The sequence below is a fragment of the Cuculus canorus genome, chromosome 15 (assembly GCF_017976375.1).
Source record: "Cuculus canorus isolate bCucCan1 chromosome 15, bCucCan1.pri, whole genome shotgun sequence".
Taxonomy (NCBI): domain Eukaryota; kingdom Metazoa; phylum Chordata; class Aves; order Cuculiformes; family Cuculidae; genus Cuculus; species Cuculus canorus.
The window spans coordinates 17,067,254-17,085,643 of record NC_071415.1 but is presented as its reverse complement, the minus strand read 5'-3'; the positions used below and the strand labels follow the sequence as shown (position 1 = coordinate 17,085,643).

General features: G+C 36.6%; 1 protein-coding gene across 17 annotated transcripts in view; it reads right to left on the bottom strand.

Moving 5' to 3' along the window:
- The window catches only part of SNX29 (sorting nexin 29), a 180,823-nt gene that overhangs the window by 122,740 nt on the left and 39,693 nt on the right, over positions 1-18,390 (bottom strand). For all 17 annotated transcript variants that reach the window (XM_054080294.1, XM_054080296.1, XM_054080299.1 and 14 more), the window contains one exon: positions 4,615-4,755. In XM_054080294.1, coding sequence (XP_053936269.1) covers positions 4,615-4,755 — 141 coding nt within the window. The remainder of the gene's footprint in view (positions 1-4,614; positions 4,756-18,390) is intronic.

Sequence of the window (18,390 nt, the reverse complement as noted above, 5' to 3'; positions counted from 1 at the left end):
GAACTGGAGGATGAGCATTTGTCATACAAAAGCCAACCATCTCCCACTGACTTATTTCTCTTTTCTTGGATAGCAATATGACAAAAAAAATGGAAATGAAGAAGAACTGAAAGCTCTTCTCCAAGTGCAGTATACATAAAACATCAACTGCAGTCTTTTCCAGGAGAAAACCCAGAGGATGTGGGTTCAAAATCTGAACTACTCCGCAGTCCCCCTTAGGGCGCAGGTGCCGGTGCCAGGAAAGAGGTGTGCCGTGACCGGCAGTCTTAATCACACCACCTGTGAAATATCTGCACTGCCATCCGTATGGTAGTTCAATTAAATTACCTGTTTAAAAACTACATTGTACTAATTCAGTCTCGGTGCCCTTCGAAACTCACACTTCTTGGAGAACTTAACTTCCTAGTTGTGAAGTAACAGGGTGAACTTTGAAGACACAGTTTCTATGGCTTTAGAATGCTACAAAACCCCACATTGTTATAGAATTAACATATATGGCTCTATATAAGACTAATTTGAGCTCCTTTCCTGGTTTGAACACAGTACAAATGGATCTCTTCTTTTTAACCAGGCCGCGGCACAAGCATGTCTGTCAAATCTATATTAGCTACAGTTTTTCCTAAAACCCACACAGCAATATAGTATATGAAAATAACTCAATATATTAGTTAAGTCCACTAAGAAGGTTGAAAATTAAAATCTACTCACTTTGATAATCAAGAGTAATATAGAATTTAAGCATCTATATTACATCATCCAAAAATCAAATTAAATAAGCATTAATGAAAGATATCCTTAACTTCAAATTTTTAATATATAAGTTAAGGATTCATATTTCCAAAGCTTTTCTCTTTTAATAAACGTACTCCAATTCTGAAACATCAGAGAGTCATAATTTTGTACTCACTTTACTTGAAGACATCAAATATCAAAGTCTAATACTAATAAATATTATTCAGGCCAATTCTCCAGAGGCATTAGCTAGAAGTTTTGCTTTCTACATCACAGGTCCCTATGACAATATGACTTCCACAAACTAAACTGATGAAGGACAGTTTCTATGAGGTACTAAACTCCACGAAGTACAAAAGCACATTTCTCTGTACCTCTGATTTCAATGCAAGTCAAAACGTTACAATGTCCTGAAGCGCTTTGCTGCATCAGGACACAAAAACACCTAAGCCCAAAGTGAAATTATCTCCTTCCCTAAGATTCTTTCTGAACCATCCTCTTTCAAGCATTCCGTATTTCTTCTGTTACTCTCTATGTACTAGTTAAACAAGAATTGTTACACCTCCTATTTTAAAATACATATTTCAAGCACTGCCAGTACATTAACTATTACAATCACATTTGCTATCATAGCAATAAGATGCACATTGGACAGACATTCAATGTGTGAATTAATTCCTTTAAACCATGAACATGATTTTCTATGCCAGTCTAGAATTATCGGTAGTGGTTTTATTAATGCGATGGTCTACTATGTTTATTGGAACAGTACTAAAGTCAGAAAAAGTACAAACACAGGCCCTCCTCCAGATCTGAAAGATGCAGGAGGTTTCATTCCTTGTTTCTGTCAGTCCTGAACGCTCACTTATGACTCAACAGTATCTCACAGTTTCACTGGTTAATCGTAAATTCAAACAACTTACATACAATACACAATACATTCTGTGTTACCGCATGTATACAAACTACGTAATGCACCATTTAACATAGTGAGCACAAGACAATAAACACCGAATTCTGAACTCATACTGTGCTGTAAATGTGACTGATTATGGCAAAGGTCTTTTCTTGAGAAGGCAGAAATAGCTCTATCGAACTCGCCAATGACCTTAAAAGAAAATTACATAGTATTATGAGGTGCAGTCTGCATGGAACACAGCCCACGGCCAATCAGCCAAAAACCCCCACCAGCACACACGGAAGGGAGGGGGGACAGTAATGCAGAAGAACAAAAGCTTGGCAGGACAAAGACCAGCACCAGCAGGAGGAAGAGGTTTCCCTCAAAGCCTTGGAAAACCACTTCGCCACTCTGCAAGAGTAAAGAGGAAAGACCCATCTCATTCAAAGAGACACTGGAGCTGAGTAAGGCAGCCCAATCTGCTCCTTGTAAAACAACTAATACAACTAAGAAAAGGGGCCGTGATAGTGGTTGGTAACTCTCTTCTGAGAGGCCCGAGGGCGCCCATTTGCTGACCTGATGTGCTATCTAGAGAGAGGTACTGCCTACCCAGGGCTTGTAGCAGGGATGTTATCAAGAAGCTACCAAGCCCTCTACAGCCCACTGACTACATGGATGGGGCTGTGAGCAACCCAATCTAGCAGAAGGTCTCCCTGCCCATGGCAAGGGTGTTGCAACTGGATGATCTTTGAGGTCTCTTCAAACTCAAACTGTTTGATTCTATGATCATGCTCTCTGAAAAATACCAGCAAAATAATGGTGTTTTGTTCCCAACAGCTATCTCAGCAAATTGTCCATTTCTCTCCTCAGCCCAACCCAGGAGCAGCTACTCTCCTCTTTACCACAAAAAAAATACTTCCATCTCAAGGCCCTTAACCCACCTCAGTCAGCTGCACAGCACGATGTGTTCACAGGGCTACTATTTCTGCTGCACCCACAGAGTAACTGACCCTGTAGCACCATCCACCACACTGCACAAAACCATGCGACATTCCTAAATGCAACACACACGGCACAAAAACCAGCATGACTAAAAGGGCAAAATTCGCTTACGCAGTGTGCTTGGAAACAAGCTCTTGGGTGATAAACTGAAGCAAGCTCTTGCAAAGCTGGCGTGAAAGCACCACGTTGTGACTTGCAAGCTATTTACAGCAAGTAGCCAGAAGTAGAACCATTAATCAATCCCAATTATGTCTCATTGTAGAAGTCTTTCAGGAATGCAGTGGATGGCACCTATTTCTTACTATACAGAAATGATACTTCTTCTGAGATCTGATAGGACAGAAAGTGACTGTGGGTTTATGTGTGATTAAGGTAGAATTTTGGCCCAAAGCTAAAGCACTGAAAGAACAAGCGAGGCAAATTTTTTAATTAGTTGCTCAACTGATAATTTTGTATGCATCAATTGTGCAACTGAAGTTGTAATTCAATTAGTATTTAAAGTAATTAAGGATGAAAGACTATCAAAAAAAGCTTAAAAGAAGGCTTTTGTAATTTATTCAAGTGGGTGATACTCTATCACTTCAAAAAGAGAAAATGAATTATGTAACACAAGAAAATACATTGTTTCTGTTACAAAACTGTCCACTAATAATTAAATTAAAAACACACGTTCTTCTAATTTATGAAAAAAGCAGAAATGGTCTCATAAGTTTTCTACTCATTTTCACAGAACGCAGGGGAAATCACACCAAAGCAGATTTGTGAATGCCTAAAGATATTCACTCTATCCATATTCACTGTCATCTGAATGCCATTAGGGAACTCATAAATATTATTCTTTTCCACTTGTTTTCTAGAACTACAATAAACTAGCAATGATGACTTTTCTATCACAGACAAAGCTGCAACAGATACAATCAGTGTGATTCTGGCATTTCAGTGATACGCATTAAAGTGGTCTTAGGACAAATAAAATGTCACGAAGATGTTTGATTACTTTAGTCACTATATCAGCTTTCTTTTGATGTCTACACTGATCTCTGTGGTTGGTGCTTCTTAGATATTGGATACAAGAACTCAGGGATACTCTGGCAATAAAAAGGGGGAAAATTCCATAGAAAAGCTAACAAATTTGATTAATTATATAGGCAGCAGAGAAAAGGAATTAAACACTCAGTGATTTACCATAGACATTATTAGTTATGTGCGATTTAAATCTCCAATATTTTACTTGTGATAGTCAAATAATCTTTTCAGATCATTCCTATACTGTAAAGAAAAACTACTTTGATTACTTCAATTACTTCTCTTCTCAACCCTTACTGGATTTGTGATGTACACTGCAATGGGTATTTAAGCTCCTGAATATTTTAAAGTTCTGGTGATTAAGGATTAAACTTCATGATACCACATATTTACTACATCCATAGTGCAACATCTACTGGTTTTGTTGCAAAATCCCTATATGATAGGCAAATACAGAGATCTCCATTTTAAAATGGGAGAGCTAAAACACAGACAGATTATGGGAATTAAGCACCCAAATGCCTTTGAAAAGTTGGTACAATGAACTTACAACAACTGGGGAATAGCATAGGAAATTTAAGGAATTTACACTGATATGTTTTAAAATTTACAGATATATTTAGTGCACTACTGACCAGCGTTAATTGTTGGCACTTACTGAAAAGAATGGAGGAGAGGTTCTATTTCACAGACACAGCTGCCCAGTACAGTTTTGGGGGGTTCGTGCATTTGTCTACTGTGTATGCCACCACCACTTCAATAAATAAAAACAGGTTTCTTTTCAGTTTGTGGAAAAATCAGTGCATTAACTACATTAACAGTGAATGAGGGCAAAGTCTATATAAAAAAGCAGACACTGTCTAGCAGATGTTTATTACCCACCCCTTTTGGGGTTTGGGGGGTTAGGAAAGGGTTTTTTTTCAGCTCTTACTGATATAATGAGTTATTTGCAGTACCTTGTTTCCAATGGCCTTCTTTGGTGGAAAGTTAAAAGTCCTCACTTGCTGATATTTATTCTGTAGTTTATGATGCAAGCTCCTGAACTCAGCGTATCTTCGATAAACGTTCCATTCATCATCCTTTATCCTAATATAAACCTGCAAAATACAGACATGGAAGGAAATAATTTAAAGACTAACCCTTGAACTAATACACCTCCTTTATTCTTTAAACCTTCACAGCTAAACAACTTCACATTCATGACACAATGGTACCGGAAGATCCAGGATCCCTTATGCATAGACAGATCTCTGACAGTATGTTTGCTGCTTCTTTTGTGCAGGTCATTAATCTTATTCTCTCCCTTCTTCTCTCTCCCCTTTTTGTCTCTGTTTCTGATGTTAATCAAGACAAACACAGCTTGCTCTTTTTAACATGACTCTGAGGCACCCATGGTAGTACTTTTGGTTACCATGGTTTCCAGCATATTCTACTAGCTAGTGACCAAAGGGAAAAAAATAATTTAATACCACTTTTATAAAACTGATTTGCATGTACTCATGTACATTTTTTCAACTTTGTAAATTAGCTTTGTAGCGTCACAATTGCAAAACATGACTTAATCTAAAGTATAAGATTTAATTTACTTTCTAAAAAAATTTACATTGAAAACTAAACTAGAAATTTTATTGTTTGGAAAATAAAACAGTCCGTTCTCTCTGCTTGTATAGGACATTAAGTATAATTTAACACAGCTGTAGCTTTTGTGATTCTGTTTTTGTTTGCCGCTCAATTATTTCATGAGCATCTTAGCAATTACATGCTAAAGACTCATATTCTCTAGCAAAATTTCACGCAGAACTAAAATGTGCTTACAGAAAGCTGAGATTCCAGTCATTATTAGGGAATAACCCTTCCTGTACAGAAATGAGTGCACAGTTTAAAAGAACACTGAAATAACACAAGTCAGAAACTATAAACCAAGCATCAAAACGCAAGATCCAGAGTGCCCTTTTCAAATGCTTCTGTACAAGCTGTAGCTCACTCATTCCCACGTGTGTGCTAATAATCAGTGTTTTGCATCACATACAAAGCTGGAATTGTTCTGATGACACTGCGCTCCCTTGCTTATCCAACAAAAAACAGTGATTTAGTAAGTTGTAAGGCAAGTATCAGGAGAAAGCTGATGTAAAAAAAGTAACAGCAACAACCACCACAAGAAAAGCAGGCAGTAAGAACTGTAATATTAATAACTTGTAAATACAAGGAACAAATAGCATTTGGATTTTGATGTGGCCAATTCAAACACTGAATTGTAGCCTTTCGTGATGACAAATGTTTTCATGGCTCCTCTAGATGGGCCAAGTCCTTCGAGAAGACTCCTGGTGTTTCAGAAATCCAGTGATGTCAAGTAAATGTCTCATCCCACAAAAGCAGCTCATCCAGCTTTCCTTTGGTTCAGTCTTTAAGAAGTCCTCGTACTCCTACAGACACTTAGTTTCTCAAATCTATAGGAGCCTTCTACGATATACCACACAAACACCATGCAACTTCTGCCAGATGACAATATTTCACTGTGCAAAACACTCAAATATTGGAGTCTACTGAATAACAAAAGTATTTTTTGGTTAGTATTGTACTCCATCATGTTTCATGATGATGGTATAGAACAAATACAGTAACTCCAAAATAAGCACATGTAAGAATACAAGAGATTCAGAGCATTGTGGGAATTACAAATGCATATGTAAACAAAAAACTCAATTAATTTTTGGTAACAAGAATTCAGAGAGTGTAACAATGGAACCACTATAACAAGTCTGCAATAAGTATTCAGAGCTCTTTTCCATTTTGAAAATAAGGCCAGAGTAAAGATAATCAAACACCTACAGGACATCTGTTTTAACAATTCAGTACTACTCTGAAGGAAAAAGAAGGGAAATATGAAGTGCAAGTATTTTGCATAATTTCAATCAAATTCACTTATTGTAGCAAAAACCATATTAAATAATCTTTATTCACCCAGTTCTAACTTCTCTCCCTGCCTATTCTTGCTTCAACCACCACATTGTTTGAAATTTCATATACACTCCCATGATTAATATTTCAGCCTCCCTATGAGGGGTGGGGAAAACAAAAAAGCTTAAATCATTTTTAATTAAGTTATTTAATATGGAAATCCTAATTTAACTGAGGACTTATCTTTGCACATGTGATTTGGTGAATCATGCAATTCAGTATTACCTGTTAAGCTCTAACCCACAGTTAACTAATTAAAGCATCCAGTACACTATAATTGACATTTTTAAGCACTGCAAAAGCATAGATTAATTTCTTGGATGAAACCGTTAAAGAATTTTTTCCTGTTCTTCTCTGTACATAGATAGCGATTTCTTTTAGACAGTAAAAAATGAACACGTGGCATTTGGAGCCCTGTGCCATACTGAATTTATTGACAATCATATAATAGAGTATGAAAGGCATATTAAAGTTCATGATGTAGTACACATTTAAAGCTTCATTATCACAACAGGGAATAGTATTCACAAGCCAAGGTATTTCAAGACACTTACTGCAAATTCAGTTCGGAAATCAAAGTAAACCCTAAATACAAACTGCTTGGATAAACTTGGTCTAGTCTAGTCACAGAAAGTTGAAAGGTCTGCTCTTAAGCTCATTCTCTGACCAATCTAATAATCTACTCTGATCACTACATTTCCTTTCAAATGCCCATGTTTTCCTGAAATCACCCATTTCCTAACCTAATTAAGTAATTTTTAAGGTAATGAAAATTTACAGACCAAATCAAAATCACCACTAGAATGCTTATTTGATTGTAGGCAAAATGTTTTACTTTAATATCCTCTTGTATACCAAAAAATGATTTAAGTAGCTTTTGCTAGTAATTTAGGAGCACTTTCCAATTCAGTCTCCCAAGTGAAGATTGATTGGTAACCCTTTTGCAATTATGATTTACAGACGTTGAAAGAAAAATTTCAGTTAATAAGAGTATGCAATGAGTTAGTTCGCTATTTTCTTATCACAAACACATCTGAAGCCAAACATTTGACGAGAAATAGCCAAATAGTAGTAACTGAATATTCTGTTTTTCAGCCAACTACCTGGTAACTTAATATTACTGAAATGCCAAAAAAACTACTGAGAACCAGTTTGAAAGCATTAGTTCAATGACTGCATACTGAAGTGAATAAATCCTTCTCCCACAGTACTGGGGTTTGAGCCAAAAGTCACCTTAATAGCGTGAAGAATCTTTAAGCAGTTCTGTGTCAAAAATGCTGTTAAATTCTGGTAACAGGCTAGTAACTACTGACACAGTTTGTGACTGTTTATGTATAAAAGCCTGAGGAGAAGGACAGAGGCCAAAATTCCAGCATGCTCCAGTTCCAGTATATCTTCACAGAATAAATGCCTATAATCCATACTCGTTCTTCAGGTCTGGAGAAGTCTAAAGTGGATGCTTCTCTTTTTGGATGCAAAAAGATTGGTATATTCAGGATTCAGTATATTTCGGATTCATTTTCGGCACACTCTCAGGCACTGTAGGTAGAATCAGGCACTGAACGGGATAACAGAGAATCATCTTCTCCTACAGTGGCGTTCATGATTATAGAAATACCTATATATGGCGTTCATGATTATAGAAATATGCCTAATCAGGAAGGAACTTCCCTAAAGCAAGTTACTCCTCTATCTTCCCTACAAATACAGCTCACATTGCTGATCCCAATACATAATGAAAAATAAATTCTAGCCAGAAAATTGTCCCTGCCCACGGCAGGGGGGTGGAAATAGATGGCTTTAAGGTCCCTTCTAACCCTAACTATCCTATGATTCTAACTCCACAAATATAAACTTGCTGAAGTTCAAGTCCCTGTGAGTCCACATCCCATTCCAGAAGGAAGAAAAAGGTCAGAAGGGAAGAGAATGCTAAAGGAAGGTGAGCAGTGAAACTCTACTAACCACCAATAGAATTCAATGGCACAAAATACAAGATCCCTCAGAACACTTCAGCAGCAGAACACCTCGAGGACATAATGAATACTGAGAAAATTTGTAATGAATCAATCCTGCACGGGACATGGTCACAGATTTTTCTCACAAATGGGGAAAAAAACCCAGATGAGCAGTATAGGGAAAGCAAAAGAGACTGATCTACACTAGGGAAGCTACTATGACATTTGGTACCTAAGCAAGCATTATCAGAGAGGGGGGAACACTGGTGAGAGAAAAAACGGTAGTTCTGCATTACTGTATTTCTACTGTATTACTGTATTTCTAACCTCTTTCCTCTCACTAATAAAAAAGGGTCATCTGGAGCCCTTCTTATGCCTCTTACGTTGAGGATTCCAGAACTGGGCACCATACTCTGGGTGAGGTCTCACAAGAGAGGGATAAAGGGGCAGAATTCCCTCCTCGCCCTGCTGGCCACACTGCTTTGGAGGTAGCCCAGGACACGGTTGGCCTTCTGGGCTGCGAGCGCACATTGCCGGCTCCCGTCAAGCTATAAAAGAAACTACAAAATGTTTCTGTAATATGAGAATACTTACCCCAGATACAGGAATATCTGCTTAGGTAGAACAGATTAAGATAAAAAAGGATGAAGAGATTAATAATCACACCTGCTCGCGCTAAGAGAACTTGTACGTCCTGAGAAGCATATTGCTAGCATTGAGCAGGATAAATCAATGAATGAATGAATGACAATTCTTAAATGGATTTATGGATTTTATGTATCTTCCAAGACTGATAATTTGAACATTGTGGGGAGAAGAGATTGTAGAGGGAGGGAGACTTTATGAACTTAACTTTGCCTCTTCCGCCCCATTCTCCCCTCCCAGACAGGACAAAGTAAGCTTGGAACAAATGAAAAATTACATAGAACAGATTGCTCCTCCAACGACCTCTGCTGACACACCTGTTCTAACACTTTGCTGGGTTACAAAAGCCAACAAAAACCATGCGAAGAGATTATATGGATGAAATTCAACCTGCAGGCTTTTCATGTTTACCCCTTTTTATAGGTAGAATCCACCAACAGAACCCTGGATGTCCTTTACACCTTGCCTTTGAAGCAGTCAATTTAAATAATTATATATTATATAATCATAAAACAAGCATAATTTCATGCCAGGTCCAAACTGCAACATTTGTAATGTCCCCAAATTATCTTATAATAACTAAAATTAACTCCTAAAATCCTTCCATCCTACTGTGATCCACACGATCTTTTAGCAGTCTCAACGGTATGTACATTTCTTTTTTACTCTTTCAAAAAATAATCTATTGAACAGCATAAAAAGACATCCTCTTCTGCTGCCACTACACAGAGGGCACATCGAGCACAAGACAGGGACTCTAAAAGCACGGTTCAGAAGTACTGGTGGAGAGCCGGGAGTAGTAAGAGGAGAGTAGTCCTTATCTGCATTAGGAGTTCTGAACTACCTAACCCAGTTTATTGTTTTCAGTGACTCCACTAAAAACTTCCGATAAAATAAAAATCAACAAAACAAACAAAAAAACCCCACAACACAACCCTCCAACATTCATCAGTTTAAGAATGTCCGTTAAATTTCTTTACGACAAAAAAGGAAGAAGAAACTGAAGAGGAACAATTTCAGTGCTCTGAACTATAAAGATAAATGTCATTGATAGTAACGAGTTTATCTACTGAATCTCTATGTTTCTTGAGTTCGGTGTTAACAGACATCACAGAACTCTGGAATACTCACTGCAACAACTGCCAAGGAATGATTAAGTTAACATTTGGTTAAGTTAATCTTATAACCCATGGTATTTCCACAAAACCAAACTGCCAGTGCTTTTCTAAAGTACTGCTAACTCAATCTAAGAAAAATGAGTGACTAATCGTTCTGTGGAAAGAAGAAAATTCATTCGTTTTAAGCAAAGGTGCAGACGTGTTCTGGGATGAGCATCTGCAGCTACCACTCATTCTGTTTCTCAGATACTGGTTTATGATGATAACAGTTTCAAGAATTTTTAAAATTTTAACTTAACTGTCACGTACATCTTATTTACTCAGGAACAATAAATTGAAAATATTGAAAATACCAAAACTCACATTTTAAGAACCAATTGTTTTTAGGGGATTGGAACTACCTTTTTTTCCCATTTGACAGTGTATTTTTCTGAGTAGAGTAATGTATTTCAAACTATTCAGGAATTTTTATCAAAATTATTTCTGCACTCAGAACAAAGAAAAGGTGAATCCAAAGGGGAAGTATACAGCAAAAAATGAAGCATCAGTTACATTTCTTCGAGTTTACTTCAGGACAACAGGGTTCTGTTTAAAATACAAATTCAAGCCAAATTCTCCAAAGCTACCTTCAAAGTATAAGAAATGAATACAAATTCAAGCTGTATTTTGACACAGCTGCAGGACTGCATTTATGGTTAAGTTCCCTTTCTGAAAACATTCCAATTTAAGAATTTCTGCATAATGAAAAACAAGCAGAACAATGCTTCAGCTGTGATACGAGCAGCTTTTTGTGTATCTTCCTATATACAGAGACGTACCAGGAATTACAGTGAATAAGGTTTTATCTCAGTAAGACCATTTTATCTACTTGCACAAAGACTACAAATACTATGATATATTTTGTTACATCAAATCTTCAACTTCTCTATATTTAGTTCATAAAAATGCACAAATACATTGCCAAATATATGAGAACCCAAATCAAAGCATGAACCTTATAAACATCAGTGTTCTAGTTCTAAACAGCAAAGTGCGATGCCTTTTAGGCCTATTCACTCACTCACACAGATGTAGAATTATGCTCCCTGTTTTTCTGGGGTCACAGTTCTGTTCCTGTGCACTAAAACAGTACGAAAGAGGCTGGACGCTAAAAAAGCAAAGGCAGCATGCCCACGCTTTTCCTGGATGAAATCAATATCTCTTGTATTTTTAATACAAATCAAACCAGTACAGATGATTTCATTCAATAACATAATTAACTCTCCTCGACAGTGAAATATTACTTGTAATACCAAAAAATTATTAACACCATTTCACCAACACGCACTGTGAACTGATGGAGTCATTGCCACGCATGGCAAACACTGCAGTGAAAGAAATTTCTGCAGAAGAGAATATAGGTAAAGTAACACAACTGCTGGCTTTTTCTCTACATAGAATATTTTAGGCACTCTGGACAGGGAAAGGAGAATATTTCACCAATCAGTTTGTAAATAAGGTAACTAGTATTTATTCTAGATATTCACTGGATATTTTCTTCTTTCTGTAGTAGGTATAAAATAATTTGAGAATACAAATTCTTCTTTTATTTTCCTAAGTCTTCTTGCATCCAGATTAGAATTTCTATAAGCATATCAATGTATTAAGTTGTATTGTGGTTTCCTTTAGAAAAATAAATAATTACAAAAGTCCCCAAGGACTGATTAAATCTTTGTATACTTTCTCCATTAAATTTTTTCTCCTCTACCTATTCACACGCCTCTGACACAGTTTCAGTTCCCTAATCGAAAAAGCGGGTATTAACCGTTTTGGCTTCTGCACCATGAAAACCGCTCCCTTTCAGAATGCCACGAGCCATATATCTTCCCCTCAAGTTCTCCCAATCATCCTAAGCCATTTTCTTCTCTACTTGCACTGAGCTGCTCTGAGATGGAATATGATTAGAAGACTATTTCTTTCTCCTTTTTGCCACTTAAGGCTAAAGCAATCCAATTCCTCATATATAAGGAAAATAAATCATAGAATCGTTTAGGCTGGAAAAGACCATTAGATCATCAAATCCAACCACTGAACGAAATGGCTTCTACAAATATCCTCACTCAGGGGAATGTGGCTATTTGGTCTGTTTGAAGGGGGACTGTATTTCTGTATCAATCCATCTGCGAGGTACTCTATCTTGTCCAGTCCTTTCTCTTTTCTGTATCTCACTTGCTTGTCTCTACTTTTTCAGGTCAATTCAACGTTGGGTTTAATTTTTGCAACTGGTTGCCTACTTTTCAATTAATTTAGCTGCCAATTCATTGCCTTCCATTGCTAAGACTTCCACCTTTGATGAAACACTAAGGTTATGCTGACTCATGTATAAATTAAAGGTTAACAGCCACATCCGGCAGATCCAAGGGCGTGCTGTCACCGTTTGAGCTCTCACCCTAAGAATTTGCTGGGCATTCTCCCCCCAGAAACTCTATGAGTATCAGTTACTGTTCTCTTCCATCTCTTTTACATTGTGTTTCTGTGAAAGCTCTTTCCTCTGTTTGAGCAGCAGCATTCAGGTACTGTGAAAAGCCCCTTCATCCAAGGGTTATAGTGCTCTTCCTCCAGGGAGGCGGTGGAGAGGAAAACCAGAACATCATATCAAGCAAAATAAAAAAAAAAAAATATTATGAGAAAATACATCAGCCAATGTTAAACAGTACAACTGAAGAGAGTCAAAGGAATGAAAAAGATGTAAGAAAAGAATGTTTACTGATGATAATCTTAGGCAGGTCCTATTCGCATGCAAATAACAACAGCCTTGTCTGATTAGCATGTTTATCTTTATTCTTATTTAGTATAATCTAAAATATTTACTGCTCTGCAAACAAGGCAGATTTGAGAGTAGCCATTTAAATATTGATATCACTTTAAGAATCACAAAATCTCAGTTTCATTATCTTAAGTGTCAGCCACTAGTAATTATAGCAACAAAAGGCATGACTAACGGCGTTTGCTGTACACTTCACAGGAGAGTGGAATCCATATGTATGCAGAAAATAACAAGATAGTCTACAGTTGAGAAATATGACAAAATAATGTTATTCCACTAATCATCTTGCTTCATAGGCACTAAAGAAACTGCAACTAACTGTCACCATCTAGAGGTAAAATATAAATACATTTTTTTCTTTTTATTCTGTTCTGGGTTCTGTCTCCAGCCCTGTGAAAACACTAGAGAAGCAGTTAAACTCCGATGGTCGACTGACTAATATCTGAAAAAAAAAATCACGAAAGTGGGGCATCAAACTGCACAAATCAAACGGCAATCATCATAAAGCAGTCACCTAAGGAAGACAGGACACTTAGAAGAGAAGAGCAGACTCTTGCCAGCATGACCTTGATTTTACAAAGCTGCCCAATACTTGTCTGTTTAAGGGCTTGGGCTTTCCTAACTGTTAGGTTGGACAAAATACATTAGTTACTTCATATACAGCTAGGTCCCTAATGCTTATAACTAATCACTTTACCACTTACTAATAGCCGTCACAAACTCTGTAAAAGAATAAACCTCTGAAGCTTCTTTTGGACTCAAAATGGTTCTAATGTTCTTGCTAGAAGATATTGTTATGACAATGCAGTCTGAGCTCCTGTCACAGCACAGATAATTTCATCCAGTAACATCCAAATAATCATTATGATTTGTTGATTCATAATAAGGACATCAACTGGTCATCTAATAAATCTTTCTACTCGGGTATAAAATTCTCTCAAATTTTCCTCTCTCTTTTTTTTTTTTTTTTTTTACACAGGCTATGCGCTCCCTCTGAGCAATATCCAAGCTTTTAGATTCCATTATGCCTGCAAACCATCTCAGCTGTCCCTTTTAAGGTTTTTATAACCAACTTCCTCATTTTTTTCGTCATTCTTTCTTATAATTAAATTTTTTAGTAGTGAATTTTTCCTACTGTGGGTCCTTTTACAGTAGAGTTTAAATTAATTATTTTTAGTTTATTTAAATTCCTATTCCCTTCCCAAACCATCTGCTCTCCTTTACACGTAAACCGTCTTCAATATTTCAGTTTATACATTTTATGATGTTAAAGTGTCAGTAACTGAGCCCTGCATTTAAAATCATCCCTCCTGTGAAATCTCCCTTTATTCTGAAACATCCAAATCCCGATGAATCCAAACCCTTTATTTTTCCAACATTTTTTCATTCATGTAGCAAAACAGTAGATCTCCACCTCCCCGAGGCCTCCATACTCTGTATCACTGGAAACCAAATGGAACATTATCTGACCCGATGGCTTAGAAGCCCATCTAGAAACAGAAAGTTTTCCCATCTTTCTACTTAGCAGGTAAAGTCCCACGCGATACCCTAGGGCACGACAAAATTAACTCCCCGACACTTATTTATACCCATCTTTTCTCAGTAGGGATCTTTGCCCTTAAAGGACTATTCACCGTGCAAGAGAAAACAAAGCCCTAAACAGCTATTGAATTCTTAAAGACCAGTATCACAATGTTTATTTTTTGTCTTTTTTTATCGTAGTCACCAATCACCCAGAAGTTCAATTATTGTGAAATGCTGATACTACAGAAAACAGGTAAAATAATATTTTTAATTGAACTTAATAACTGAACTTAATAACTGCACTTCAGTGCACATCCAGTTCTAAATTCTAAATAGCTTTTTCACTAGAGTTTATACACCATCTAACTGATGTAACATCCACAGCTGAATGACATGCCTGTGGCTCTGCTAGTTCTTCTTAAGGAGTATTTCCAGTTAGTTTTAAGTACAGGCAGAAGAATTTAGCTTATCTAAAAATGATGCTTACTCAAACCCAAAGTTTCAAACGTTGCCTGTTCCAACCGGCACACTTCCGTTTCCTACAAAGTTTGTTTGACATCTTTTTCTCAGAATTAACCGGCACAACCAAAAGTCAGTTCCTACATCTCATGTTACGGTTACTCAAGCACTCAGAGAAATCTGATCTCCAAAAGATGTTGGTTGTGGTCAACAGTAACACTCCACAATACTGTCACTTCCCTTTACGATGTTATACTACAAGCAATTTCTCATGTAGCTGATACAAAAAGTTACACATGCATTTTAATTTTCTGACAGTGGAGAAATAAATGATAAAGCAGCAAAAAATAGTGTTTATTATGAATAAGAGCACTCCCAGAAATTAGTTCAGTCATTTATGCCAATTGTGACTCCCAGTCCTTGTCTGCTTATTACATACTGGGAGCCTTGTAAATATCCTCTTCCACAATTTCAACATTGAATCAAATTCCCTGTAATCAGGAGCACATGTTTTGGCAGAGATTTAACAAGATAAATGCACAGTGCTGTTATTGAGGCTAGTCTGAAGTTTTATAAATTAACGCTCTCCTGATAGCTATAAAATGTACAATATATTCAGCAAGCAGATGACTAGATATTCCATCAGCGATGGGGCTATCACTTCAAGTGCCTCATCACAGCACTGGGCTACAGAGCATATGTTTATTAAGGAAAATGTCTCTTTTCATGCGCACAGTGGCAGAAAACAAAGTTATCTGCTAGACAGCTACTGCTCCCAGCCACACCGCTGTTACCAAGATCAAAAAATGGTAGGAATGCCATCAATGTATTCTTCCATAAGGGAAGACCTCAGCAAGCACCGAGATCAAAGTGTAATAAGATACAGAAGTTTCAGGTCACGCATGCAGGTAATTTTTGCTCTCAATTTTTTAAATATTAAAAGACAAAGCTGAGCAAATACACAACTGTTCACCAGAGGAATTCCATTATATTCTGTGCTAATTCTGTGTAATAAAGACAAACTAGTCTAATCACATTCTACGTCTGTTCTAGACAGACGTTTCTAACTTTCCACATTTCGGATGTCCCATAAATTGTTAGTGTGAACAGATAACGAATAGAGCATATTCAGAACAAATTGTACATTTTTCAAATATATGTACCAATGAGCAGAACTTTGCACACTATGGATGCCCAACATCACGTGTATATACTGTACCCACAGAGAACTTAATAAAATTCTCAGAATTGTCCTTCTATAAATCTAAAATTTTCAATTTTTAGAATTTTGCAATGATATTTTTGCTTCCTTTTTTTCCAAGAGACTTAGCTGTCAGTCACAAGTTCTTTGTTTTCCACTGAGGATGAATAATGGGTGAAACATATTAAAATCTATTTCTTACCAGCAAAACATATTTTCTAAAATGCCATGTCAATGATAAATAGAAGTACAGAAGCACAATAAAAAAAAAACCTAAAATTTGTTCAAGTCACTATAGCTTGGCCCTTATCCAAAGCAAACTGAGAGCAACATCTAACCTTCTTTCTACTCACTTTGGCAGATTTTAGATAAAGCTCTGAACCTCTTATAAATCAGGAAGCTTAGTTTTATCTAAATATTTTTGCTACTGAAAAAAATGTACAGGCCATCTGCAGTATATACAAGTTCTGCACACTTCCCACACTTTCATGATACCATTTATACAGCCAAACTCCACAAAAAGTATTGAACTCTTGAGTAACTAAGTTGGATATCAAGTCACAACTACAATTAAAAATAAATTAAATTCTTCGAAGAATTCATTATTTTTAATACAGTTGTAACACACTTTAATGAAAAGCACTTTATTACTTAAAAAACCCCAGATTTGACATATTAGATAGCAACCTTATAAACAAATTGTTTCTGGTTCATGTCTTGGTAGTAATGACACTAATAAAAACTCAAAATACAAAAGCAGGTTGAATAGTAAAAAGGGATTATAACTTCCCATTCAAAGAGAATGCAACTGAAAAAGTAAATAATAAAATTTAAATTGTTGATAAAAATGCAACAATCTGCATTGCACACAGATTCTCCGTGACCTTTTGTCAAACTGGTATGTGCCTATGTGCTTTTCTTTCATTTCTTCTTAGGTTTTTCTGGCCATTTCACCACTCGAGAACTTCAAACCAGCAGCATTTTTTTAAAAACAAAAAAAAATTGCCTCCTTATGCAGTAGTGTTTCTATGGAACATAAGAAGCCTTCATAGTACACCCCGACAGCTCTCCCAGCATTCCTTCACCTACCACAGCATCTCCTCTCAATAAAGAGCTGCCCTGAGCTAAATTCTCTGCTCAGCCACAAGCAGACAGTCGCAAAAATTGTTTTGTTTCTACTTCTCACCAACCAACCAAATGAGGAGGAAAACCTGTGTGAGCAACAGACCATTAGGAAACACACTTGAGAAAGCCATAGTTTAATTCTTATTCACAACTTGCACGGAAAAGATTTTAGAAAGCTTCTCTTTCAATGTCTCCCACTGCAGCAATTCATGCCCATGATTTGATAATTAGAGATTATGTTAACTCTTCACATAAATATAAGAGAAAAGTAGAACTGAGTTCACTGCATCCACATAAGGTTTCCCGAGTACCAGGAAGAGATACGAGTGTCATATTGCCCCTCTCCTGCCTTTCACATAGCAGCAAATATCAGTAAAATAAAAACAACTCAAAATTAATGCTATACAGACAGTACTATTACATGTCATTTCTCACCATCATTAACAAGTATGCTAAGCCTGAGCAGTCAGAAATGCACTTAAAAATTAAAGTGATATTTAAATGAAGGCACCCAGTGAATCCGAGCTACAGATACAACTCACAAAAAAAAAAATTACAAGTCAGAGAGCATCCAGGATCAAATGTCATATTTTGCAAACACAGAAGACCTCATCACTCAGATACCAATTATTTTTCTGAAATTATCTTATTTGGTAGCTATCTGCCAGAAACTTAAAATTTCTATGCAACTGCAGAAGAAAAAAAATAAACACAAAGAAAATTCTAGGGTACAAAAAAAATCTGGAACTGCTAGAACTGCTAATAACAGAAAAGTTCTGCAGCTGCTAATAATTTACAGATAAAGAAATCAAAACAGCCTGGAACAGCATACTAAAGAGTGTTTAAAGCCTGCCCTGCCGTTCTATACATAGAGGGTGTAATTGTTCCAAAACCAAGAATCCAAGAATCAAGGAAGAGTATTTGATTTCAGTGCTCCAACT